Raw genomic sequence first — 27,652 nt, 5'->3', positions numbered from 1 at the left:
TTACACCTACACAATTTTGTTTCTGGACACCTAAAGGTTGACTGGTAGAGAATGCCATCCGGCATTAATTCCGCCTATATACCAACATTGTGCAAAAAGCATAAATAAATAAATAAATAAAAAAAGAGGGGTGTTATAAGTTTGACGTGTCTGTCTGTCTGTCTGTCTGTCTGTCTGTCTGTTTGTCTGTGTGTGTTTGGATGCCACGGACAGAAGTCTGTGGCATCCAAACGGGTGGACCGATTTTGATCTAGTTTTTTGTGTTTGAAAGCTGACATAATCGAAAGTGTTCTTAGCTATAATTCATCATCATCAGCCTGCTCAGTGCTGGACAATCAGGTTTTATCTGGTTCATGAAAGGCCGTTAGCAACTTGTAGTCGTTTGTTTGTCGGTAATCAATAGGATATCCAATTCCTCGCCAACTTAGAGCAGAGGTTTCGTGTTTGGGCTCATTTTAATTGCGACAACCAGTAAGAAGTAGATAAAGTATAAACAGTAAATATTTACATGCTGCTGCTGCAGCATCACCTGAATTCTATAGGAACCGAGCTTCGTATGAACCCAAAGTGGAGGTTTGATGTTTGGACTCTTATTAACGACCTCATCAAAAAGGACATTGATAGATGGTAATCATGAGAATATGATTCTGTTGATAGGAATTATTCTGCACTATAACCAACACAAGTTTAAAAAGTATGAAATAAAATTAAATTAAGAAATTTAAAAAAACCCCCGCCAAAACAACTTTAAAAAGTAATAAAATAATTTTTACTGCCTTTAAGTTCAAATAATTCCTAACTTGTGTAAAGTAATATTTTAGTCCATAATTGTTGTCAAGGTGTGTCGGGGGACCGCTAATGTAGATGTTTGATTTCACCAGCCAGTAACCAGCGACTTGGCGGTTGTAGGTTGTAGTTTACTTGGCGGTCCCCCGACACATCGTGACAACAATTATTATGGACTAAAATATTACTTTACACAAGTTAGGAATTATTTGAACTTAAAGGCAGTAAATATTATTTCATTACTTTTTAAAGTTGTTTTGGCGGGGGTTTTTTTAAATTTCTTAATTTAATTACCTTGGAAGTCGGTTTTAATTTTTTGTTAAAAAATAATAATTTTACCCTTTTTAGTTACCTATGAGACCACAAGGCTATATTACTTATAGCTCGTTGTCTTAGAGTTGTACATATTATTACTAGCGGTCGCCCGCGGCTCCGCCCGCGTGGATGTCGGTTACGGCTGCTAAAAGCCTACCCAGGAAAGACTCGGTCAGCAAAATGATTCCCAGGTCAATTCACAGACTCCAACACTGACATCGACGACGCGGACGCAGTCATTATCCGAAGGGATGCATATAGTGCACACTGCACAGATTGTCTTCCTCCCGCACACGCACCCCCGCTTGGTGACGCCCACTATCGTTATATTTTAATTTTGCCATAATTTCAAAACTAAACGTCCAATTCTATCTTTTATAGTTTCGGCAGCGTACGCAAAATAAGTAACTTTTCTGGTTGATTTTACACCTGGCGTCCGAAAAACCCAAATATCTTACTAATACCAACCAACCAACCCAATTTTTTCCAAAATAAAATTTAGAATAAGTTCAGCAGAAATAATGTAGAATCCATTAGCTTTTGCTTGGAGTAATTTGAATAAAGCCAAAATCCTCGAACTTGTATCTATAAGGATTCAAAAGTTCTGTTGGGTACCTTCGGAACCAGGGTACATCCTGATGCAAAATCTTACTTTTTGGTAGTATATGCCTGAAACACTTCAGAAAAAATCGAAATCACTATATGTTTCCATATAAATTTTGAGGAGGATCAGGTCACCACTTTTAGGAACATGGTACCAAATTCAAGTCAAATCATATACAACACAAAAAGAATTTTGTAAATCGGACCACAAACGGCTGAGTAATCATTGAACATACATAAAAAAAAAATACATACAGCCGAACGTATTACCTCCTCCTTTTTGGAAGTCTGTCAAAAATAATGACAAAAACTTCGTTTTCAGGGCAAAACCTCCAACACCTATGGAACTGGTGCCCGCATCGCCGGTGCCGCGCAAACGTAAGAAGAAGGCGGCGCCGAGCCCCGCCCTCCCCTCGCTCCGCGCGCCGGCCCCGCCCTCCCCGCGCACGCCCGTCCCGCCCTCGCCTAAACCCGCCTCCGCGCCGCCTACACCCGCTGAACAAGGTGACACTTTCTTCTTTTTTTAACAATGTCTTGGATTACTTGCGTCTCAGACATAGATGTATCTATGGCGGTGGGGCACAGCCTATTCCAGGATTAGGGTTTAAAGATCGGCATTTACTGAAGGCAGAAAACTGTAGAAAGTGCCAAGTGGACAAACACGTCAATGATAATTTAAATAGCTAGTTTTTCATATTACTTTTTTGTGGTAGTTCACTTACGTTTGTGGTTAAATTTGGTCCAAATAAACATTTTTTTGCAATTTATTGATCTGAATTCAGGGTTTTTTGTTTATAATATTTTAATATATTTTTAGATGCGGATGATTATGACGACGACCTGAACGCTGAGGCGGACGAGACGGAAATGTCACTGTCAAAGATGTTGCACAACGGACAAGATGATGATTATTACGATTACGAAGAGTATTAGTTGGACACATTCTAGTAACCATACCTATCCATACTTTCCATATTTATGTTGAATATGCGAAAGTAACTCTGTCGCGCTGTCGCGTCAAAAGTAGGTATAAATAAATAAACGTTTATTCAACGGAAATTTAAACATTACACAAACTACCTACATTTAAAATAAAAGGAAAAATACGACACATGCGGTAAATGCGGTATAGTGATTGATAAGTTTGGTATTGATATGCATTGGGTCCCGGGAAAGGAAATAGGAAAGTTTTTATCCCGGAAATATGTATGGTTCGTGCGTGATATATGAATTTCGGCGTAAGGAGATTGAGGGCAATGTATAAAATAAGTTATTACTTTATAACAAGTACAAGCTAAAACTATTTTCAATGAAATGTGATAATAATATGATATATGATATAGTCTATTTGACGACAAATGTTAGCTGTTCACATTTAAATGGTTCATAATACTTTAAGCATAATAACATAATGTAGGTCATCTATGTTGGCGCATGTCTATGTTATTTTTGTAAAAAAATAAACCACCTAACTAGGAGGCACAGTCTGAGTGGAATATGCTTGATATTTAAGTTTTAGGCTGCGTTTCCACTGAAGCGGAGCGGAGCTTAGCGGTGCCGAATTGACCAATCACCATGCTCGAAATCTTCGCTGTCATTCCGCTGGAATAGCACGATTGGTCAATTCGGGCACCGCTAAGCTCCGCTCCGCTTCAGCGGAAACGCAGCCTTATACTAGGTATTGTTCTTATCTATATGATAGTTGTTTAAGTTGTATTAAATCTATTTGCTGAAAAGCACATAGAATCAGCTAACGTAGTTCATATTATAATATAGGTAGAAAGCACAGACATAGATCAAGATAGATACCGCATGTGTAAGTACTTCGCCTGCCATATAGCGTTCCCAAATGACGAGCAATGCTCGTCTTTCGAAAGTGTTCTTTAGTCTGCTATCGGAATCGGATGTCAATCGGAATTTTAAAAATACCTAAATGCCTAAAAGTGTCGTATTGAGCTGTAGAAATTCAAATAGAAACGTTGGCCTAGATAATGGACAGGTTTCTTATCATCGGTACGTCACAGTAAGTAAGAAAAAAGTGACATACAAATGGAGCAACATGCGGTATCTATCTCGATCTATGTCTGTGGTAGAAAGAAATACTTGTAAATTAATCTGTGTTACTCTATAAGTAATTTTAAGTATGTATTAGCAATACCTAAAATAACTTGTAATATTTTTCTGCCATTTTAATTTAAAAGTTTGGTCTTATAAGAGGAATATACAGTATAATTTTATTTTATTTTAATATAAAAAATCGTTTCACATTAAAAATCCTTTGTATACTTTTATTTTATCGAACAAGTCTGTGTATATTTTGAAATAATGCCGTACATAATAATTATAAATTATTTTGTCGGCACTCAGAAAGAGATTTTTCTGTCTCTTTTGTATCTTTTAAGATGTTGTACGGAAATTAAAACTTATTTATATTTTCTTATATTGTTGTCTTTGTTTGTTTACGTGCTTTTACGTGTGAATGAAATTAGAACAACCGAAAAATGTTTGATGCTTATCTTTATTAATTAGGATTAAGTTTAGTTATAACTATGCTAATCCGGAATTATCACGACGATCTCATGTATTGTAAAGTGTAAATGTTGTACTGAATTTAAATAGCTTTTAATAAGTCACACTCGTCCGGGAAAATTGCTATGGCAATTACGAAGTATGTTCTTGTACAAGTGACAGAGACATGTATATTATGGATTGTGTATCATCATAGAGATATTTATAACATGAATATTGTTAAAGCGAGGGAATAAAAATATTATGAATTATAAAAAAGCTAGATTCCTCGATTTTTGATCTGAGCTAGGTATATTGATGTATATGATTTGAACCATAGCATTTAGGTTTTATTTATTGTAGACAAATTAAGTTTATTACGTTTAATTAATCATATTGTATTAAGTCGATTTTGTTTTTAAGTTTTATTTTTATCATAATATTACATAATAAGATAAACGGCATCCAGACAGCCAACCGACCGCGACGTGTCGCTATACTTCACGGCAAGGCTTGAAGTCGCTTGTTGTAATATTGTATTAAAAAAAATAAGCAGCGCATTTTCGCGCGCAATGACTTTTTTTTTACTTTTAAAAATACCCCGAGTTACGTTTTAGAATTCAGTGTGAACTGACCCTTAGAGTTGATCAGTAAGTCTGGATGAGGCCATATTATGTGTAACGTATATATAAGTTACTTTTGTAATAAGTTATATTAAAACTTTTTTACTTTCAACGGAAATGTATTATTAACCCCCGACAAAAAATAGGGGTGTTATAAGTTTGACGTGGCTGTCTGTCTGTTTGTCTGTCTGTCTGCAGTCGTTTGGTGGGCTTTATATTTTGCATTCTAGTTCGTGACATTTATGAATATTTACACATTAATGGAAAGTTGACCTGGTGCTGCAGCATCACCTGGTAATCAATAGGATACCCAACTCCTCACGTTTCGTGTTTGGGCTCATTTTAATTGCGACAACTAGTAAGACGCAGATAAACAGTAAATTTTTGGATGCCTGGATTTTTATATCACCTGGATTCTATAGGAGCCGAGCTCCATATGAACCCAAAGTGGAGGTTTCATGTTTGGACTCATATTGACGGCCTTATCCAAAAGGACATTCCTAGATGGTATTCATTGGGTTATAATAATAATATGATCCTGTTGATAGGAATTATTCTGCACAATAACCAACACAAGTTTAAAAAGCATGAAATAAAATTAAGAAGTTTAAAAAACCCCCGCCAAATAACTTTAAAAAGTAATGAAATAATATTTTACTGACTTTAAGATAAATTTTCCTAAACTGTAATACTATCCATACTAATATTATAAATGCGAAAGTATCTCTGTCTGTCTGTCTGTCTTGCTTTCACGCCAAAACTACTGAACCGATTGCAATGAAATTTTGTATACAGTTATTCTAGAGTCTGAGAAAGGACATAGGCTACATTTTGATGTGGGAAAATATCTTATTTCCATGAAAATATCGATGAAAATGAATTCGCATTGCGCGTGGCCAGCGCTCATGCCGGGGGTCCTGGGTTCGAGTCCCGCAGGCGGAACAAAAAGTTTTCAATGTTCCTGGGTCTTGGATGTGTATTAAAATAAAATTTCAAAAATCTTAAACATATTTTATGTATAATATTATAAAAAATCCAGAAATATATCGATGGAATGAACATTTTAGTTCTAATACGATTCAGCAGATGGCGTTTTATTTTTTACTTTATTGTAACATAGAACTAATCATACTTATTAGTTAGTATGTTTTTGTTTATAGTTTTTAATACGTTAGAATATTATGTTTAATAATATTATCACTTGGTATAATAATAATCAATCTATCTTATCTTATAGAACTCCTACTGCATTTCTAATATATGTGACAAGTTGACAACAGAAGGCGCTCTAAAATAAAGGAGTTCGAGTGTACCGTGTTGGCCTATATTCCATCCAGAAAATATATCAATGCAATCAACATTTTAATTCTAATATATGAAAACAGATGGCGTTTATTTTTTACTTTATTATTGTAACAGAACTAATCATACCTACTTTACTATATAATATTGTTTTTATTCATAACTAGCTGTTGCCCGCGACATCGTCTGCGTGGACTTTAGTTAATAGTTTATAGCGCGCGGTGTCAACAAAATTTGTGTCAAATTTAAAAACTTTTTAAAACCCTGGTAAGTGGTACCCCTCTTAGGGCCGCGCTACACCGGAATGGCAGCGCTGAAAGTGCTCGCCTCGCATGGCAGCGCCATTCCGGTGTAGCGCGGCCCTTAATTAATCAAAATACCCAAAAACAGCTGTGCAGTGTGCACATAATCTATACTAATATGATAAATGCGAAAGTAACTCTGTCTGTCTATCAATCTCGCTTTCACGCCAAACGCCAAAAGTATCTCTGTCTGTCTGTCTGTCTGTCAGTCTCGCTTTCACGCCAAACGCCAAAACTTCCGAACCGATTGTAATGAAATTTTGTATACAGATAGTCTAAAGCCTGAGAAAGGACATAGGCTACTTTTTTACTGGAAAAAAGGGTTTTAAGGGGGTGAAAATGCGTAAATTTGTTCACATTAAGTTAGTTCCAACAATTCATAATAGATGGCGCCGTGCGTCTTCTATATCGCGCTGACGCTTGCTCAAAAGTCTTTCTATAAGACGTGGTATCATCTTTCATTTAAGTTTCGATTTTTTTCGATTGTTATATCTATTCTACGGTATTAAATAACTCAGTACTTTATCTGTGCAGTGACGTAACCTTAAATCTATCAATGATAAATAGTTTATGGGTAAAGTTGTGTAATTGGAGGCCTAAATAAGCTTTAAAATTTGGCATAAAATATAAAGTTTAATATAAAAAAATGAAATACTTATTGTGTGCACACTGCACAGCTGTATTGATTTAAGGGGTACCAGGGTTTTTTTATAAAAGCTTTTGACACCAATTTTGTTGACATCGCGCGCTATAAACTGAAGTCCACGCGGACGAAGTCGCGGGCAACATAACATTAAATTGACTAGTATGAGTCCCTGGGACTTACTCGGCGTAATAACTCACCAAATATGGTATGTACGCACTCATCCTCTCTGCACCATGTCGCCCGCGTCACTACATGAAGGTACTGAGACCTGGGGGAAACTAGCTGCTAAGACTTTTGGATGTGAGTCCCTGGGTTCAAGAGGTGAATTAAGGGTTAATATGGTTAAATTAAGACATAAAAAAGAAACCCCGCCAAACAACTTAAAAAAGTACCTAATGCCTAGCTAGATCGATTTATCGCCCCCGAAACCCCCTATACAGTGTGTAACAAAAATAAGTGATAATACTTTAGGGTGTGTACGTGTTCCTTGTAGAGACTTCACTGTGAAAGTAGCAGCGCTGAAAGACCAACTTTTTTTTTCACTTTTGTATGGGGAAACTCGTGACGCTCGGGCACTTGGCCATACAAAAGTAAAAAAAAAATATTTACACTTAGGCATGGGCGTACCCAGGTAGGGCCAGGGGGGGCAGAGATAAAATAAACATCAATTTTCCTGGCAAGTGGAAATTAAAAACGTGTTACCTACTCTGCGCAAAATGAAGTGATGGAAAGAAAATATATTTTCAGTCGGATTTATAAAGACAATTTTGATGACCCCCCCCCCCCCCCCCCCCCCTAGCTAAAATCCTGGGTACGCCCATGCACTAGGAATTTTAAACTTAAAGTCAGTAAATATTATTATACCATTACTTTTTAAAGTTGTTTGACGCGGTTTTTCTTTAATTTCTTAATTTAATTTAATTTTTTTCTTTGATTTTTCTGCAAAACTGTGCAAGATTAGAGAAGTCAGAACTTTGAGCTTTGTCACAATAATTAAACATAACAATACTTCCAGTTTATGACAAAATATGTGTCTAGAATCAAGAGTCCTGACCCTGACCTGACCCTCCAGTTTTGTAGGTAAAAATTGATGTTGAAGTTGGTACTACTAATATAAGTAAGTATAATCTGTGGTTGAAGTCACAAAAGTTGGAGTATGAGGAAACTCTGCCGTAAATTAACTGTAAGTACAAAGTTGTTACTTAGTGCCAATACCTATGAATGTTTTAAGGTCCCTACTGTGTATATGAAATATTGTTCTTTTTATGTATCTATTTTCGTTTCACCTATTTCTTAAACATTCCAAAATCAGATGTTTTATTAAACCTACAGCTGTGGTCTGTGTACAGTATTACTCATACAGAAACAGTCATTCAATAATTATTCTTATTGCCATAGCATTGAGTACATTGTCCCAAATTAGGACCTTGACTGGAACTTGTGTCGACAAGTTTGTGTGCCAGTCATTGCCAGGTTTATATTTTGGTAGGTACAAGGTACTCGAGGCTGTAGAAATTATTTTATTTATTATTAATTTTTTTCTATTTTTTTTAAAATAGAATTGTGTAATAATGGGTTTTGTGTGTGGATCGCAAGTGCGTGAAAGAAGAATAGTGCGTGATAGAATATTACAAAATTTGGCGGCGGAGTTGTATTTAAGGGGCAAAAATCGTAATCAAGCAGATTTTATCAACTGGATTACTTTCTCTGGCAGTGGAAACGCGTAAGTACGCCTTCTTAGATTAATAAAGAGCTTGCTATTAGATACTTATACCACATTAGATACTTGGCCGTTTATAGCTTTGCTATTTCTAACTATCTAGTAATATATTTAACGCTTGAACTGTCCATAAAAAATAGTACCCCGTGTTATATTATGTCCTCTCGTGAGACACCTCAAAATTTTCATTAAAATCGGTTCAGTGGTTTCAGCGTGGAGACGGACGGATACTTTCCACTTTAAATAATTCTACGTACTTATTAATACTTATTTCGAGTAGTCTCGACTCTCAAGTCTGAGTGTTTATATTTAATAACTATAATCTGGGTTTCATAATCCATAGTTCATTGACCATCATACATGGGCGTACCCAGGTTCTGGGCCAGGGGGGGGGGGGGGGGCAAATTACCCAGGTTCTGGGCCAAAGGGGGGTAAATTACCCAGGTTCTAGGCCAGGGGGGGGCAAATCAGATTATTTATAAGCTAGGTGTTTATAAAGAATAAAAAAATCATAATTTTTAGTTGTAAAAATATTGTATTGCAAAGAAATGGCAAAAAATTCCTCCCATCCCCCCCTTTCCCCAGACCCTGTTTGTGCCTGGGTTTTTTTATTTTTTAATCTTCAATGTAGGTATTATAAAAGTAAAGACTTGACTCTTGTCTGTCCCCAGCAAAGGTCTCCAGCCCCAAATCCCAATAAGTCCAATACTCTCTCAACTGTGGTATAGCCACACTGTGGCTATTGTATATATAGGCGGATCTGTGGAGGAGTCACATTGTGGTTACTATCCAGATGTTTACAAAACGTTCTCAAATCTTAAACAAAGCGTGCTATCGCGCTTTAACGCAATGTAAAATTGTATCGATGAAAGGAGCTATATTGTGTCAAGATTTGGAACCACTGACCTCCATTATACATTGTATAATGGAGATCAGTGTTTGGAACCAAGACCATAGAACATGAGCCCATTTTAGTCAAAATGTCAAGTGGGTTCATTTTACTGGGATTTTGTAAAAAAAATATAGAAACCTAATGTGTTTTATTGTAATTATTTTATCCGACCTAATATTTCTTAAAAGGCCCATTCACCGCAGGACTGCCGTGCAGTCCTGCCGTGAATGGGCCCTTTTAAACTTCTTTTAATTTAAAAATATAAAATTCATATTTTTTTTAAATAAAGAATTGCTATTGTCATATTGTTATCAGGGTAAAAGAAAGTCAATTTAATTTAGTTTTGTCCAACTAAATTTTTTTTTAATATTTTGTTGTATGCTAATTTATAGTCCGTCAAGAAAGTGAAGAAATTAAAAAGTGGCAACATCGTAGTGTCATCCCTTTTTTCTAGATTCATTTAAAAGGGATGGCACTACGATGTTGCCACTTTTTAATTTCTTCGCTTTCTTGACAGGCTGTACATAAAGTTCTTTGCTTAAAGATCTTCCTTGATCCTTGATAGAAAAACACGAAGTCTTTACTCTTTAGTCTTTGGTCTTACAATTTTGTCGTTTGAACTTTGAACTTTTTAAAAAACACAATACAAAATGAGGGATTTTCATTTATATTTTTTAATTTTATTTGTAACATTCATAACTAGATGGCGTAAGAATAAACACTTCTAGATTTTCTATTGGTTCCTCACCGATCTGAAATTATCTGCAGGTTGGCATCACTGACTACATATGGGTTGTGTTTCCAAAAAATATCAGTGTACTGTCAAGTGTGACATAAATCAAAATATCTTAAACCTAAGCGATCATTGGCCTAAGCGATTAGGCCAGTATACTGGTAATAGTTTAGGAACACGCTGACATAATAAAAACTTGTCAAACCATTGTCAAACTGAAAACTGACAACTGAAAGAGTTTTGGCCATTTTTGGCGGCCATGTTACTTTGAAACTTCTTCTACTTTTTATTGTGTGGTTTTTATTATTTTTTCCCAAATTGTGTTATTTGGGTTTTCGATGTTAATTATTGGTAAAATATTGGTCATTAAATATCCGTTATCGTGCAAAAGTGCAGGTAAGATGTTTTCAAAACCAAAATTTATAATTCCTGTGGCATTTGGTGTGAATATCGATAAATAGGGCTATTTCTTCCGTGAGTTTTAACTAAAACATCGTTATAATAACTTTATTAGCTTATTCATTGGAATATCATCGCGTCTTTTTCAAATTGAAATGTATCAAGTTTTACATTCTTTTGCCCACTTTTGTAGCAATTATTGATGGTATTGCCTGGTATTACCGATAGTTGTCTACCCATACGCCATCTAGTTACTAAAATGGAAACTGTTTGACAATCAAATAAAAAAAATAAGAAAATGCCTCATTATATAGCCACTACACACGACCTGGACTTGGTACTAAGTGAAGTTCGTACAAACGAGTTTGACTTATGTACGAGTTCACTCCATACTAAATTTACAGTTATATTGACGGTTCGACGGATCTGTCAAATATGACAACACAAGAAATATTCGCCTATGAAATTCATAGGCGAACATTTCCTTTGTGTCCTTATTCATGGTATGATTATGGAAATCGTTTTATTAATAATATTATATTTTTAGAAATTCACGCATTTTAAAAACAAAACACATTTTTTAACTTCAATGCCAATAATATTATAACTAAAAATCGGCCAAGGGCGAATCGGACTTGCGCACGATGGGTACCGTACCCTTATAGATCAAAAATAGGCCAAAAACTGTGTTTTTTGTATGGGAGCTCCCTTTTGCAACGTGCGAAAAGGAACTTCGTTCCAATAACTGAGTATTTCGTGAACATTTCAAGTGTCTTCCTTTTGTCATTATTGATATCGAGGAAAAAATATAAAAATATCACGTTTGTTGTATGGGAGCCCCGCTTAAGGCTGCGTTTCCACCAGTCGAGGTATGTTGCGAGGAATGTGTTTTTCAGAAGTGAGCAAATTATGCCGGGCCTCGGCGTGCCGGGGCTCAGCATAAAAATCCGCCTCCATACTATTTGTATGGAAGCGGATGCGCGTATATCGCTCACTGAGCCGGGGCTCATCGGCGCGGATTTTTGCGCGGCGGATTTCCGTCATCCATAATTTTCGTTTTCTCTTTCGGCTTCGACGAACTTCATTCATTTCGTCTTCAAATAATGAATAAATGAATGAGATTTCTTCGTCAGAGCTATTCATAGTGGCACTTAGGCATACTACCGGCAGCACACTGAACTCAAAATCCATCAGTGCGCTGCGCGCCGACCTTCCCCGGCACACTCCGGCACAGTGAGCGTTAAAATCCGTCAATTCGATGCGATCCGACCCGTCCAAATAGTGTGCTATATACGTATTTTGCATTGCGCTGAGCCCCGACCCGCCCCGGCACGCTCCGTCAAAGTGTGCGCCAAGCTAGCAGGGCCGCGCTGAGCGATGTCATGATATTAAGCTCTCGTCAATGAAGCGATTCTATTGGTTCTCAAAAACACATTCCTCGCATTTCGCAATACATTTCTGGTGGAAACGCAGCCTAAATATTTAATTTATTTTGTTTTTAGTATTTGTTGTTATAGTGGCAACAGATATACTTACATAATACACAATCTGTAAAAATTTCATAAAAGTCTAGCTGTAGTGGTTCTTGAGATACAGCCTGGATATAAACAGATGGATAGACAGACGGACAGACAGACTGAAATACATACCAGTCTTAGTAATAGGGTCCTATTTTTAACCTTTGGTTACGGAACCCTAAAAAGGACAATGAATTTCTTAAGCTAAGGGACTTTTAAGTATATACGTGACTTTCTAAAAACACTACAAAATACTTTTGTAACTCAGCCAGACACCCTTTATTTTGGTCGGAAACACAATCAAAATCTTGATATCCGGTAGCCTAGCAAAACCGGAGTCCGGCCACCGTATGTAATCCGTGAGTGTGCAGAACAGTGTTGCCATATATACAGATTTCTCCGTATTTATACAGATTTTTGGTGAGTAATACAGATAAGTACTGGATACAGATATTTATACAGATTTACAGAATTTTGAAAATATGATTAATTTTGTAAAAATTCAACAACGAAACAGGCTAAATCGGGCACCATCAATGAAGGTCTTTTGCATACAAAGTAACTGATTGTTGCGAAACAATGCTATAATCTAGAGATTGATGAGCAGTTGCTTTCGAAATTTAATAAAAAAAATTCTATTAGATTTTAAATTTTTATAAATAAAAAGTTACCAATTCATGTACGAGTATATTTTTATTTATTATACGATTATCACCTTATCACGTCAATACATATTCCTTTTTTTCATAAAAAAGCGTGGATAATGATTAAGAGGTATTTTTTATTGACTTTAATACAGTTTTTATACAGAGAATTGAGACAATATGCCATACAGATTTTATACAGATTTTAGCAGTTCCCACTACAGATAAAAGGTCGAAACCATCTGGCAACACTGGTGCAGAAGCTATTATGCCGGCTGTACACTCTCACCGAGAGCTCTCGGGAGACTCTCGTGCGAGAGCCCCTTGCCCGAGTGCGATCATGTACATTCTCGCTTAGTTCAATTGCAGTTAAGAACTCAGAGAAGATGGACCATTATTTTTCTCTATGCATCGAAAGATATCAATGTAATCGAAAAGCGCGGTTCCAATTTTTTTTCAAAATTGAAAAATAATTAAATTATAATAATTTATTGTTAAAAGTTGTGTAAATACAAGTATTTAGACTATTAATAGTGTGTAAATAATAAAAATGGATGGAGATGAGGCGGGCGGGGAGATCCCGCCTACCTCGAAAAAAAGACCCCGGCCCCCTGATGATCTTGGGGGGCCTTCTAGTGCTGGCGGCGGAGGTGGTGAGGACATGTATTTACCATTTCGTAAACCCAATTATAAAAGACTATATTCTGAAAATTCTATTAATACAGACTTCAAGGTGTATATAGAAAGTAAAAATGTGCAAGAAAGGTTGGGAAATAAAAGCCCAATTTATTTAAACAGTATATTTTCAAACGTAAAAGGTGTAGTAGCAATTCGGCGTATTAACGCAAACAAAATTGTTGTGATTTTCAAACAACATAACACGGCCAATAACTTCATAAGTAACATTAACTTTCTAGAAAAATATAATATGAAAGCATACATCCCGGCAGCTCAAATTGAAAAAACAGGAATAATTAGATTTGTACCAGCAAATATATCGAACAAAGATCTTTTCACAAATTTAACTTCAACATATGAAATAATTGCAGTGCGAAGATTCATGAGAAAAGTTGGTAATGAATTAGTCGGTACACAAACTGTTAGTATAACTTTTTTGTCAAATAGCTTACCTGATAATGTGCAATATGAGTTATTTTCATATAGAGTATTTGATTATGTTCCCCCTTTGCAACAATGTTATAAATGTTTTAAGTTCAATCACTCAGCCAAAATATGTAACGGAAAGCAGCGCTGCTCAATTTGTTCTGGTGAACATTTTTATAAAGAATGTAGTAAGCCAAATGAGATTTGCTGTGTTAATTGTGGTGGACCTCACTTGGCCATTTCTAAACAATGTCCAGTTAAAATAAAGAAATTATTAGAAAAGAAAAATAAAATATCATATGCAAGTGTTGCTATTTCCAAAGAAAGTGTTGATTTCCCTCCTCTGCCAACTCGCACCATACCTGTAAATAAAAATGTAAATAATGTAAATAATACATCCAAATTTGTAAATAAACCTGTAAAGCCTATTTCAAGAGATGTAAATATACCAAACATAAAGTCGCTTATCGTTGGAAATGATGATGTACTAATGGCCCTGGTACACACATTGGTCCAAGTAGCAAATAAGAGTGATGAAGTACCTGTTACAACATCATTCATTAAAGATGTTCTTCTTAAGAGTCTGTCAATATAATGAATTCACAAACTCAAAAAATATCTTCTCTATGTATTGCGCAATTTAATGTTCAAGGGATAAATAACAAAAAACCTCTTCTTACAAAATTTTTAAATGATAAAGATATTGATATTTGTCTACTAAATGAGACATGGTTAAAAGAACACCAGTCTGTTCGTATTTCTGGATACAATTTTTATAACAAAATTTCTAAAAATCCTCGTAATGGTGTAGGAATATTAGTAAAACCATATTTAAAGTACAATATTATAAATACCAACTTTTATGAGGATATACAAACAATAGCCATATCTGTATATACAGACAATACGTCATCTTTAACTATTCTCTGTGTATACTGTCCTCCATCTGCTGGGCACATACGAATGAACAGATTGCGCAATATCATAAGAGATTTACCAAAACCTTTATTTATTAGTGGAGATTTCAATGCACATCATATTGCTTTTGGATGTTTATCCACCAAAAGTCGAGGCCAAAGTTTATATGATATAATTGATGAATTAGATTTATGTATTTTGAATAATGGCAGCTTTACAACAGTAAATTATCCTACACACAACCCTTCAGCAATAGATGTAAGTTTTGTTAGCCCTCACTTGGCACCCTTGTGTGAATGGTCTGTACATGATGATGCTATGGGTAGTTATCATTATCCAACAATAACAAACATTACCATGTGCATTGAAAGGTACACAATAAATCAATATGATGACAGATTTTTATACCATAAAACGGACTGGAATAAGTATAGGGAATCATCTAGTACAGTCTTCCATGAAATTATGGTCAATGAAGAGGATCCAATGAAATCTTATGATGAGTTTTGTATCCGACTTAATGAACTTAAACTAATGGAAGTTCCTAGATTTACTAAAACAAATTTTAGGAGTAGGCCACCCGCTCCGTGGTGGAATAGTACGTGTGAACAAGCAGTTATTAAATCATATGAAGCACTTAAACTTTATAGAAACGATCCAACATTAGACAATTACATTAAGTACAAAAGAATAGATGCTCTTAAAAAACGCACCATAAAGGAAGAAAAACGTAAAAGTTGGAATAGTTTTTGTAATAATTTCAATAGAACTACTCCTATAAGTAAAATCTGGAACCTTATTAAAAGATTTAAGGGTATTAGAACCAATAATAAGTCATATCAAAATGATTTTGTGCAACCATTGTTAGATAAATTATCAGATAATTCTAATTTAGTTAATCCTGATTCGTTAGAAACTTATTTTAATATGAACAATGAAAATCCACAATCAGGATTTCTATTGGATCCTTTCTCATGGTCAGAATTTTTAACAAGTATAAAATCTAGAAAAAATACTAGCCCTGGTTTGGACGATTTTCCGTATATATTAATAAAAGAACTACCAGAATCTATCCAAAAAATATTACTGTGTATTTTAAATTGTCTTTGGCTTAAAAAACTGATACCAATCTCATGGAAGACTCAATGTGTGATACCCATACTTAAACAAGATAAACCACCAGAGGAGGCCAGTTCTTATCGGCCAATATCTTTATCATCATGTATTGGTAAGATATTTGAAAATATGCTAAAGAACCGCCTGGATTGGTACGCAGAATCTCATAACATCATTCCTCAAATTCAGTATGGGTTCCGTAGAGGACGAAGTTGTTCAGACAGCTTCATTTCTCTCATCCACGATCTGAAAAATGCAAAGGGCAATAAATTACATACTGTTTGTGTATTTTTAGATGTCCAGGGCGCATTTGATAATGTGGACCCTGGTATACTAGCTAAGGTACTTAGTAATGCTGGAGTACCCGGATATGTCTGTAAATGGATTTATAATTTCCTCACTGACAGAGTATTGTATGTTAAGCATAATAATATTTTACATGGGCCCCGGACTGTATCTAAGGGCACAATGCAAGGTGCAACATTATCACCTTTGTTATATAATTTGTATATATGGGAGATATGTAAATATGTAAATATTAAAAATGTAAATATCCTTCAATTTGCAGATGATTTAGTTTTATATTGTTCAGATATTAATTTATCAGTAGCTATAGAAAAGATTAATGCTTGTTTAATCCAATTGAGAAAATATTATCAGCAAATACTAAATTTAAAAATTAATGCTAGTAAAAGTAATTTAATGATATTTGGAAAAGACACACCATCTGCTGATGTAACTTATAATGGTGAGATTATTCGAAGAGTAACCTCACATAAATTCCTAGGTGTTAACATTGATCAAAAATTATCTTTAGAGGATCATATTAAATATATATCAAGAAATGCCATCAAGGGTATTAATATTTTAAGATGTCTTGCAGGTGTTTCATGGGGAGCAGATCCCAAAGTACTTTCAGTGCTGTACAAGTCTATTGTAAGAAGCCATTTTGATTACAGTGCTTTAGCCTATCTGAATAGCACTCATACTTTAAAGTTAGATGTAATACAGAATAGAGCTTTGAGGATTATATCAGGGGCAATGTGTTCGACTCCCATAAGGGCCATGGAGGTCGAAACAAGTATTATGCCTCTGATATTAAGGCGTCTTTATCTTGCTGAAAGATATTGTATTAAGCTACTTTCATCAAATAACTACCAAATTATAAATAGAATCATACCTCACCCAATCATCACAGATGGTCCATTAGCTTCACCTCATGATCTTCTGACTGGGCTGTCCCCAACTTTGTGCCGGATTTTCCTAGAAATACAATCTCTTTATTCAAATATCAAAATGTATTCACATTGGTCATGTTACATGCATTCGTATAGAAGTATAATACATCCTATTCTGGTCATAACAAAATCTATCAATAACAATTCAGACATCCTTGCGTTTTTAGAAGAAAATAACAAGTACTATACAATCTATACTGATGGTAGTAAGGGTGATGATTATGTGAGAAGTGCTATTTATGATTCTCAAAGGGACTTTGCTCAAAGTTTTGTTCTAGATATGCAATGTTCTATTTTTACAGCAGAGGCATATGCAGTTTTTGAAGCCTTAAAATTGATAAACGGTGTAAATAATTGTAAATATTTTCTAATCATAACAGACTCTCTAAGTCTTATTAATTGTCTTCAGAATGTCAATTTTAGTTTTAAAACTAACTATATCATTTATTTTATCAAAGACTTTGTGTGGCGACTGGAAAATAAAGGTATAACAATAGCCTTTATGTGGGTCCCTGCACATAAAGGTATCTCTGGAAATGAAATAGCAGATAAAACTGCATATGATGGGGTCAATGCCCTAGATGTCAAAAGTATTGTAAATGTTCCTATGACCGACTTTTATTGTAATGTGAAAATATCTGTAAGAAACGTTTGGGAAGAATTTTGGAAAGAAGACCAAAAACTTAAAGGCAAGTGGTATGGACAAATTCAAGGAAAATTACCGACAAATCCATGGTACAATGAGCTGAAGATAGCGAGCCGTGACTTTATCACAACAATAAACAGACTCAGATTTGGTCATAACACTGCACCTGCACACCTTGCGAGATTGAACATAATAAGCAGCAATAATTGCACTTTTTGTAACGAAGAGAACGCCGACATGAATCACATTTTTTTCAACTGTTCAAGATTCACCTTTCATAGACTAGTGTTGGCAACTGAAATTATTGAAGAAAGTGATACCTCCCGCCGCCAATTAAGTGATTTCCTAAAAAACCAAAAGTGTTATGGTGCTTTGTACAAATATATTAAAAATACAGTGGGAACTATATAAATATAAAATAAATTAAAAACCCTTTAAAAAGACTTGGCTTAAAGGTCTCGTTACCAGGCCATTAAATCTTAAAAAAAAAAAAAAAAAAATATCAATGTAATCCAAAGATCTATAATCATATTTAATTTTATTTCTCACAGATAATGACTGATAATGACGTTTATTATTGTTATTTTTCTGTTCTGCACTGTCTAGCGGCGCGACTAGTAGTGAAAAAACGCGAGTGTACAGTAATGCGCTCGCTTTCCTCGCGAGACCCTTTGTCTCGGGCGCAAAATACCGACACCGGACCGAGAGGGTCCGAGACAGGCGAGACGAGGCGTGCGCACCTATTTACACTCTCGCACTCGGGCCGCCTCGCTGTGTCTCGGCGAGAGTGTACAGCCAACATTACAATGTCTATGGCAAACAAAGACTACGCAATCGTTGCGAGCTTCATATCAGTGTATGTTGTTTTTTTTAGATAGAATGAAGTTAGTGAGTGATGTTCATGGAAAACAAGTAAAGCAATCATTGTAATTTGTTTGTGGTTATATTTTATTTCGACTTATTTCAAAAACGTACCGTAAATACAGTTTACGCTTTACAAGTGATCGTTTTCGGGTACAAACTAATCGGAATAAATAAAGTGAATGACGAGTGTCCGGCTTACATGTTCGTTAAAAGTGCAGTGCAAGTTGTTGAAGATCGGTGTAAAAATGAAGCGTAGTGCTATTGTCGCTTTTTAGCGATGTGTGAATTAAATATATCGGATTGAAAGTGCTTATAAATTCATGGTGTTTTTAAAAGAAATAGTGCCATTGGGAAAAAATAGTTCGAATCATAGGGTCCTTAGACGAGCAGACGGATTCTATCATGGTCGTAAAACGGTAAGTCGTTAACGTGGTTTTTATTAATTACCTTTGTCGAGCGTTATTTAGCGCTGATATTGAAAAATCCGCATAAAAGTAATGATAGCAGCTAAAAAGTCCTGACTTAAAAAATGTAGGTATGGTAGGGGAAAATCTAAATGCAAAACTTCAAATCCATTTTACAAATTGTTGTAAATTTTTCAACTTTAATATTTCACTAAGAAATAAAATGTTGAGTAGCCCAAAATATATTATGCTAAAAATACCTAACTCTTAACAAAAATTGGTGCTTGCTAACCAAGATAAAACTAACCAAGTCAAAAATACTATTGTCAGTTGAATAATTTATATACAGATTATTGATATATTTTGTAACCATCAAATGTTGGTGTCATAGTCTTACATGCTTCTTGGCTAAATTTAATAACAATAAAATAGTTAAAACTCAAATGGTATTTAATTATAGGTAAACAGTGACAGACAAGTATTTTTTATTTTATTAATCCCTCGATCGTGGATTCTTGTAAATCTATTGTTATTAAGTCAAGACCTCTTGGGTGTTGATAGGTTAAGGACGATTCCATTATCACGGAGGCAACAGTTTGACACACTTATAGCTTCCTACAGGCAAAATGAAGTATATTTATTAATAAAATATCCCTTGAAGGGATACATTTTAACTAGTGTAACAATGATTTATAAATGAAAACCTCATCAAATGTATGAAGGGTCACAAAACAGGTTTGAAGTGCTGTAGCAGGTGCAACCAATTTGACCCTCCATTAAGAACTGTGATGAGTTCATATGTGAATTCTCTTTAGTGCGAAACTTTTACAAAATAACTTGCCTATATTTCGAAATAGCATAAAACAAAGAAACTATATTTCTACGATCGTGGGTGCAACATCAAAATTCTCCAATATGTTAAAGGTGAATTAAATCGTAATCCTCTAACAAATTTAAAAATTTTCGTCATGGAATATATAACTATACTAGTAACTTTGTAATAAAATTGCACCAAATTGTAGTTTTCTTTAATTTTCAGTTGTTTATTGGCCTGACAAAATTAATCGTCTAAATCACTCAAAACGATTGAATAGTGTAATTTATACAAAAGATTTTGACATATTGTTGTATAACTATACTACAACTTAACATTGATTTTAAATTTACGCTATTTTAATTTAAAAATATGGAAAAAAACATTGCGTCCCTTAGATGATATTGTTTAAAAACACTCTAAATTATTTGAATTCCATTTTTTACCGATAAAAGTTGTTTTTTTTGTAAATACACATCTTCTTACGTATATTCCATTTAAAAAATGTAACTAGTGCTCATTTTAAAAATTCTCGTTGAGGGCCGTCTGTAGCGGAATGGCCCATAAATAACATTCTTATACTGTATTGTTATTTCAAGTCTGCCATAAACAGAAACAGTTAAAAAAAAAAAAAAAACTTGCCATGCCAAGATTTTTGTAAAAAAAATACTCTGAACAAAAATTATTTTGATTTTGATTTTAGACACGGATAGGTGGCCCACAGGAATGGATTGCTTAGGGCATCAAGTAGTCTTAATCCGTCACTGCTAGAATGTTAATGGAGGCCCGGCCGTGCATATGTCCATATTTTGTGGTGTTTAGTAGGATAACTTTCAGAGGCTATTTCTCAAAATTTTAGTACTGAGTGATTATTAAAGAAGAAATACGTGTATTTTTATTTTTAACAAGGATCAATATATCCAAATTTGGCAGGAAGGTTAAATTGCAGCCTGTATATCAGTACTGTGTCACCCTCGTCAGTCCTCTGGCAGTCAAATTCAGAAAAATCGAAATATTTTAAAAACTAGTACTCTAAAAAATGACTGTCCCGATTTGCAACAATATATTCATTATATTACCTATCTTTTAAACCCAAAGACGTCTAAATTTACCATAAAAACTACAGTAAACAAAATATCCCTAAAAGTTACCCAATTTTTGTAGAACCACCCATAACTAACATTTTATAACATCAGGATTCAGGACTCATTTTTTTTCTTACAATATTTTATAAAAACCTTGTAACTTATCTGCTTCAGCATCTGGCTATAATATAATAATGTGGCTATACATGAAATATTTTTTTTTTATTTCAAATCATTTTCCCAGCCATAGAGCCCTTACTTGCTTCTTCCACTCATGTCTTCATTTGTCTGTGATTGCCTATGGTCAACATGTTTGATCTCCAATCGTCTAATAAAGCTTAGTATTATTTAGATTAAGGGCCTGTTTCACCACTTTCTGATAAAGTGCCGAATAGGCTATTCACTATTTTTTGGCAGATTCTCCATACTTTATCTGTCAAGTTATGTGGTGGATAGCCTATTCGGCACTTATCAGGAAATGGTAAAACAGGCCCTTATTTAGATAAATAAATTAGATAATATATTTTATTTACTTAGATTATAAATTATAATTTATACTTACCTAAGTTGTTAAGTTTATTACCTTTCTATCGATTTGTAGAATCTTAATATATCTAAAACGTAACACGACAATTACATTTCGTCACCTACGAAATAAAGGTCATTGACGCTTACGGAACCCTCTAACCCTCATTATACTTTCATAAAGCCTGGATACGGGAATGTCCACGGATACCGGTCTGCGAATTATTTACGAAACGGAAGACCACTTCCCGCGACCCGCACGAAAGCGTCGAAACATCTGTTTAATGAAAGTACTATAATGCTAATTTTTAGAGGTTACGGACTTATGGAAAACGTATAGGTTTTAGACCAAGTCGATACCGATTTGATCCATTATTATTACTTAGTAAATGTTGCCCAACTTCATTTCGCAGTAAGTTTATCGCAAGAAAATAAAACTATCTTATGTATTATGGGGCGTGAGGACTGAGGAGGTAACAGAGTTAACAGACAGACATGCTTTCGTTTACTACTATATACTTTTATTTTATTTCTCATCAAGTTGAAAGGATATTATATCGAAAAAACATGTTAAAAGCTCGTTTCCAACTGCATTTTAATTATTAGTAAAAATTAGGGGCTGTTTCACAACTTCCTGATATGTGCCGAATAGGCTATTCACCACTTATAAAAAATAAACCAAGAAAGAAATCCGTCTAAAACTTTGGCGTAGACCATAAATGAAAGGATTATAAACGGCCAATTAATGAAGCAATAGCAGTAATGCCCTTATAAAGGAAATGTCAGCTGTTATTTGCGATATCACGTCCTCTATTGGCCTGTATCCAACCACCTTGTCTAACGTACGTCGAGCACCTGCCCTCCTCTTTCTAACACCTGCGCGGCAGATGTGGGTCCTGGCCTTTATCCTGTCTAAGATAACGACCACGTGAAAGTTAGCGGGGAAGCGGGAAGAATATCGTGTTCGGTTTATTCTATTTTTAAAAACATTTTCGTTAACACTAAATTTGCTTTTGAATGAGTTATTAAAATGAGGAAATGTCTAGACGAAATTAAATGCCTAGATGTCTTTTCACAAATGTTTCATGTGTAGCATTTTGTCTTACTCCGTTTCAGTTCATTGTGATGTAAATGTAAACAGATTGAAACTTGAACGAATGTGGTAGCATTACAATTTACAATCTCGGTTTTGTTTACATTTAAATCTAAATAAGTCGAATAGTAAAAAAAACCATTTGGGTCACAGACTCACAGTGACGTCAGGGTTTTTTAGACCCGCCTTCGGACACAGGAAACAAATTTCGAATCGCAGTTACAATACACAACAAACGCTCGGTCTATCTCGGTCTAACCGCGTCAAGTCCATTTATAGTCCTAAAATCATGGAGTATGTTATTGGTATTATAATTGGGCCTACCGTGGTCGGCCCTCCGACGCACAGCACGCATGCGACCGCCGTGGAGGTCAACGACCCGCCAGTTGCCCTCATTGGGTATACGGAGAAGTGCAAATTTCGGCCCGCAGACAGTGTAGCCCGACGGTTTTTTCATCCTTAATTATGGAAGTTTTAATTGCTTGGAATAGGCTCTCTATAATACTACAATGAAATGCCTCCGTTTGTTCTATTTTTATTGGGTTAATTTTATAAGGAACCGTATATTTTTCCAGGATGAAAAGTCTATGTCTTTTCCTGGGACTCGAAAGTATCTCCTTATTAAATTTCGGCAAAATCGTTCAGCGGTTTGGGCGTGAAGAGGACAGACAGACACACTTTCGCACAATTATAATATTAGAGTATGGATATGGATAATTTTTTTTTTTTAATTAGCCTATGCTGTCCCACTGCTGGGCAAAGGCCTCCCCCAGGGTCTTCCATTTTTCTCGCTCCTGCGCCACCGTTGGCCAGCCTGGCTGGTATGCCTCCAGCTCATCGCACCATCTCTTTCTTGGCCGGCCACGGTTGCGTCGTCCGTCTTCGGGTATCCATTCAGTTGTCGGGATGCATGCGGCTAACGTGGCCAGCCCAATCCCATTTTAGTTTTTCCGTCTTGGCTCCTACATCCTTGATACCTGTTTGGGAGCGCAGTGTGGTGTTTCTTATTTTGTCGACTAGTTTTACTCCCAACATACTGCGCTCCATCGCCCTTTGGCATACCCCGAGTTGGGACTTTTGCGAATCGGTCAATGATATGGATAGTAATAATAGACATTTATTAAAAAAGCACATTTATTCAAAATGGATATGCATGCTTACTACTACTACATTTTACTAATGAGTACACAATTTACCTCCACCATAGCGCAATATTGTTTAGTACACGTTACTTTTAACTGCATGATTATAGAAAAGTTCGAAACGGATGTATCGAATTTCATAAATTTACCTAATATAATATAATATAATATAATATAATATATGGATGACGATTGACGCCTGACAGAGCACGTACGGAAAAATATAGCTCCTGCATATTATGCTACGAGTCGTGGTTTTAGAGCGTTTTGAATTTCAAACTGTTTGAATTATGAAACCAAGATACGTGCCTCAAGGAATAGCTCAGTTTTTTTTTTCGAAACTTCTTTTATGTTTGTATTTATTCGAAAGTATTCTACTAACATGCATTGGCAGCGATGGGCCAGCTTGCTAAAGCGTACCGCTCAGTTTGCCCTACTAAGGTAAAACCTTATCATGTGGTTTTCCGCTGGACTTATTAGATTCTGGATACCCTCTAAACTAGCTCTTATGATAAGAGTATTATCCTAAAATCACGTCATAGTTAATATTAAAACTTTCGTGTCTTTGATATCAAGTTCCATCAACGTAGCCTACTGCCTAGATACCTACGTTAGGGCAATGTAATCTGTATTCAGAGCGTCTGATTCAGGCGGTCAAGTATGAAGATGGTCGACTGTATATTATTTAATATTTGTAGTGACTACATGACGCCCGCCACTCCATTGCGCCAAAATTCGTTTATCGTACGAGAACCGTATATTTCCCGGGATTCAAAGTATCTCCGTACCCAGAAAAATCAGTTCAACGGTTTGTGCGTGAAGCATTTATATACTTATAATAATTTTAACAATATTAATGGATTAAAGGAAGGGCAGTAAAAACTCCATACGTGCGCCGTGCGTGTGAAATCATAGACATAATCGACTTGGACATTAAACCAGTTTGTCTGACGTTCTACTTTGTTCTCTAACGTTAAACACTTATATATATATTCTATTTCTTTTTCTTTAAAAAATGTTTAGTAAGTATGTATTTTTAAATGTACAGGGATTGTAAGGACCTAATTTTATCCTGAAATTCCTTACCATTAACATGGGAACGCTTTTCTACCAGTGTTGCAGCTTTACGAAATAATACAGTTCATGCAAACTCTATTATCTCTTTCTCTCCGATTCCTAAAGCCTTTGTGTAGGATGTACTGCTGGAAAGTCACTGAAATGTAACTTGAAAGTACAATAATTAAATTTCCGGGTGAGTAAATTACCTTGGCCTTTCAAGGTTAGCTATTGTTGCTGTAGTTGCTTGAACGTACATTATATTATACTACTTGAAACTAGATGTGGTCTCCGACGTTGCAAAATTATAGGAAACCGTATATTATTTTACCACGATAAAAAAAAGCCCACCTACGTAGCCACTATATTTTCTTAATTAGTACCTGGTTACCAGTCAAGTAATAGTCGTCATTCAACTCAGTCATAATTAATTTTGCAGCTTTAGCACACTTTTAGTAAACGTAAGGAACACAACCGAAAAATCTCGTCAAAGATACAATTGCTTATTATAGAAAGTAAACCCATGCGAATTGCACGATCGTGACTGTGGACGGAGAAAGTACTAGGGGCTAGATTGCGCAACCTAAACCAATTTAGAACATACATAATGCCTATATTGTTACTGATATTGTAAGGAAATAATAATAAAAAAAACCGGCCAAGTGCGAGTCGGACTCGCGCACCGAGGGTTCCGACAGCTTAAAGGTATTATAGACCTGAGTATTTGGTATGAATTTCAATTTAATACCTCTACGCGTTTATGAGGAAATGGGTAGTAAGTTTAAAATTATTAAAAAAATATATATTATGTGATGTAACTAAAAATTTATGGTTTTCGTAATTTTTCCTTTATCTATGCTATAAGACGTTGCTTCGTACCAAATTTCAAGATTCTGAGTTCACGGGAAGCACCCTGTAGGTTTTGATTCCCTTGCAAGTGTCGAAAATTTGCGGCATAAACGGCTGTATCTTTTGATTGCGTTGGCTTAGAAGTTTGATTTTTTCACAGCTTCAAGGGACAGTAGACCTGAGTAATTGATATAAATTTCAGCTTCATACCTCCACGCGTTCCTGAGAAAAAGGGTCTTGACAGACGGACAGACGGACAACAAAGTGATCCTATAAGGGTTCCGTTTTTTCCTTTTGAGGTACGGAACCCTAAAAACGAAAGAAATGAGCCGTTAGAAATGGATTTATTACAGGAACGCCAAGATCCTGAGTCTGGATTGCCTTTACCGAATGTGGCTGGTTTGTAAGAGCTTTCGAGGAGTGGAGGGTTCTTCTTCTACCACTTCATTCCTGATTCCTATTAGCTTCTATATGTCCCAATCAAAATTCTAAAACCGTCTTCGTCTTCGTCTCTACCCATTACTATAATGGCTAGGGTCTGCCTGAGAATAGCCAGCCTTCGACATTATGGCGCTTATAGGCTCGTAATGGCGCTTAAAACTAAATTGTTATATCGCTCAGACACTTTTACTTGATAGGTATGAATTATATCTATAAATGTAAACCGGCCCTTAAATAAAGCTATCTAAACCATTCCATTGGGGCATTTTGACGTGCATCATTTGACCTATGACTCAATTAATGTGCCAGTTAACTGGGTACATTGACTGGGGCGCTTGCAACAGGAAAGCCCGAATAGATAAACTCGCTTTCGTAATCAACTACTAGAACTATAGGAATGTACTTACTACTCAAAATATGGAAACTTTCAAACTACTTATATCTGGTTAATCTAATTTCCGTAAAAATTCTTTATATATATCCGTTTCCAATTAGAATTAAATGTTTATTGTAGATTTAAATATTAATATGGAGACAGTATCCGTAATTATTGTTATTGTAAAGAAAGTAATTTAATTAATTATTGTTTAAATTAATATGGATATTAGCAGAAAAGAAGAGAAGTCGTAGCCTACGATATCATAAATAATTATAATGGTAGAGATTCAGATGACACTCAGAATGTAAAAAAAGGTTACCTACAAATTACAATCAAGCTCAGCTGCAGTACCTCCTACTCGTACCTTTCTTCTGATTAATTTCGTTGCGGCTCCCAAAAACTAATTTAGCCTCGGGCACAGAATACAATACATATTAGTTTAACAACCTCGGGTTCATATCAAACCCCCCTGAGATCATATCAATGGGTTTTCGTGTTTGGAGACAGCAGTTGTAGTACATAGTCGGAACTCGGAATGTGTGGTGACTGGTGACTGGTGGGTCAATTGCATTTAAAGAACCAGGAATGAAGTTAACCCCACGCCGCTAATGAACACATTTTACTCTATAATAAGAATAATCTTTATTCTTGTTAATGAGTAAAATGTGTTTATTCACTGATTGATGAATCATTTTTGTAGACGACTGTCGACTGCGAGTAATCTTTCGAGGAATACCACAAAAATAGCTTAACCTAGTTTCATTCGCTTGAATAAAAGCCTGAGGTTTGTTCAGTCGTTGCTCGCGTATAATGAACTCTACTACGTTACAATTTACAAAAGTGTAATAAAAATCCAAATGATTACTCATGAGTCATGACTTGAGCGTCTTTATCATTGGAACTGATACATGGCCGCGCCATGCCGACTGTATGGGCGCCGCAGACACGATCGCACAAAAAGTCCGTCGTCTGCGATCTTCCTTACCGT

General features: G+C 35.4%; 2 protein-coding genes and 1 long non-coding RNA gene across 4 annotated transcripts in view; 2 read left to right on the top strand and 1 right to left on the bottom strand.

Moving 5' to 3' along the window:
* The window catches only part of LOC121726590 (transcription factor IIIB 90 kDa subunit), a 39,814-nt gene extending 37,042 nt beyond the window's left edge, over positions 1-2,772 (top strand). The window contains exons 10-11 of the mRNA XM_042114012.1: positions 2,027-2,208; positions 2,522-2,772. Coding sequence (XP_041969946.1) covers positions 2,027-2,208; positions 2,522-2,637 — 298 coding nt within the window. The 3' untranslated portion in view covers positions 2,638-2,772. The remainder of the gene's footprint in view (positions 1-2,026; positions 2,209-2,521) is intronic.
* Positions 2,773-15,758: 12,986 nt separating this feature from the next.
* Positions 15,759-18,424, bottom strand: LOC121726603. Of its 2 annotated transcripts, none has more exons than XR_006035558.1 (3): positions 18,089-18,424; positions 17,309-17,391; positions 15,759-16,374 (listed from the first exon to the last, which is right to left on the bottom strand). It is a non-coding gene; the product is annotated as an uncharacterized LOC121726603 (long non-coding RNA). The 2 variants fall into 2 exon arrangements; XR_006035559.1 differs by having other exon boundaries at positions 17,314-17,391.
* Positions 18,425-18,863: 439 nt separating this feature from the next.
* LOC121726593 (protein pellino) overlaps positions 18,864-27,652 on the top strand; it is a 60,397-nt gene continuing 51,608 nt past the window's right edge. Inside the window, exon 1 of the mRNA XM_042114017.1 lies at positions 18,864-19,292. Coding sequence (XP_041969951.1) covers positions 19,279-19,292 — 14 coding nt within the window. The 5' untranslated portion in view covers positions 18,864-19,278. The remainder of the gene's footprint in view (positions 19,293-27,652) is intronic.

Source organism: Aricia agestis, chromosome 4, assembly GCF_905147365.1.
Source record: "Aricia agestis chromosome 4, ilAriAges1.1, whole genome shotgun sequence".
Classification (NCBI taxonomy): domain Eukaryota; kingdom Metazoa; phylum Arthropoda; class Insecta; order Lepidoptera; family Lycaenidae; genus Aricia; species Aricia agestis.
Note: the sequence above shows the minus strand (reverse complement) of the source record. Positions and strands in the feature narration are given on the sequence as shown.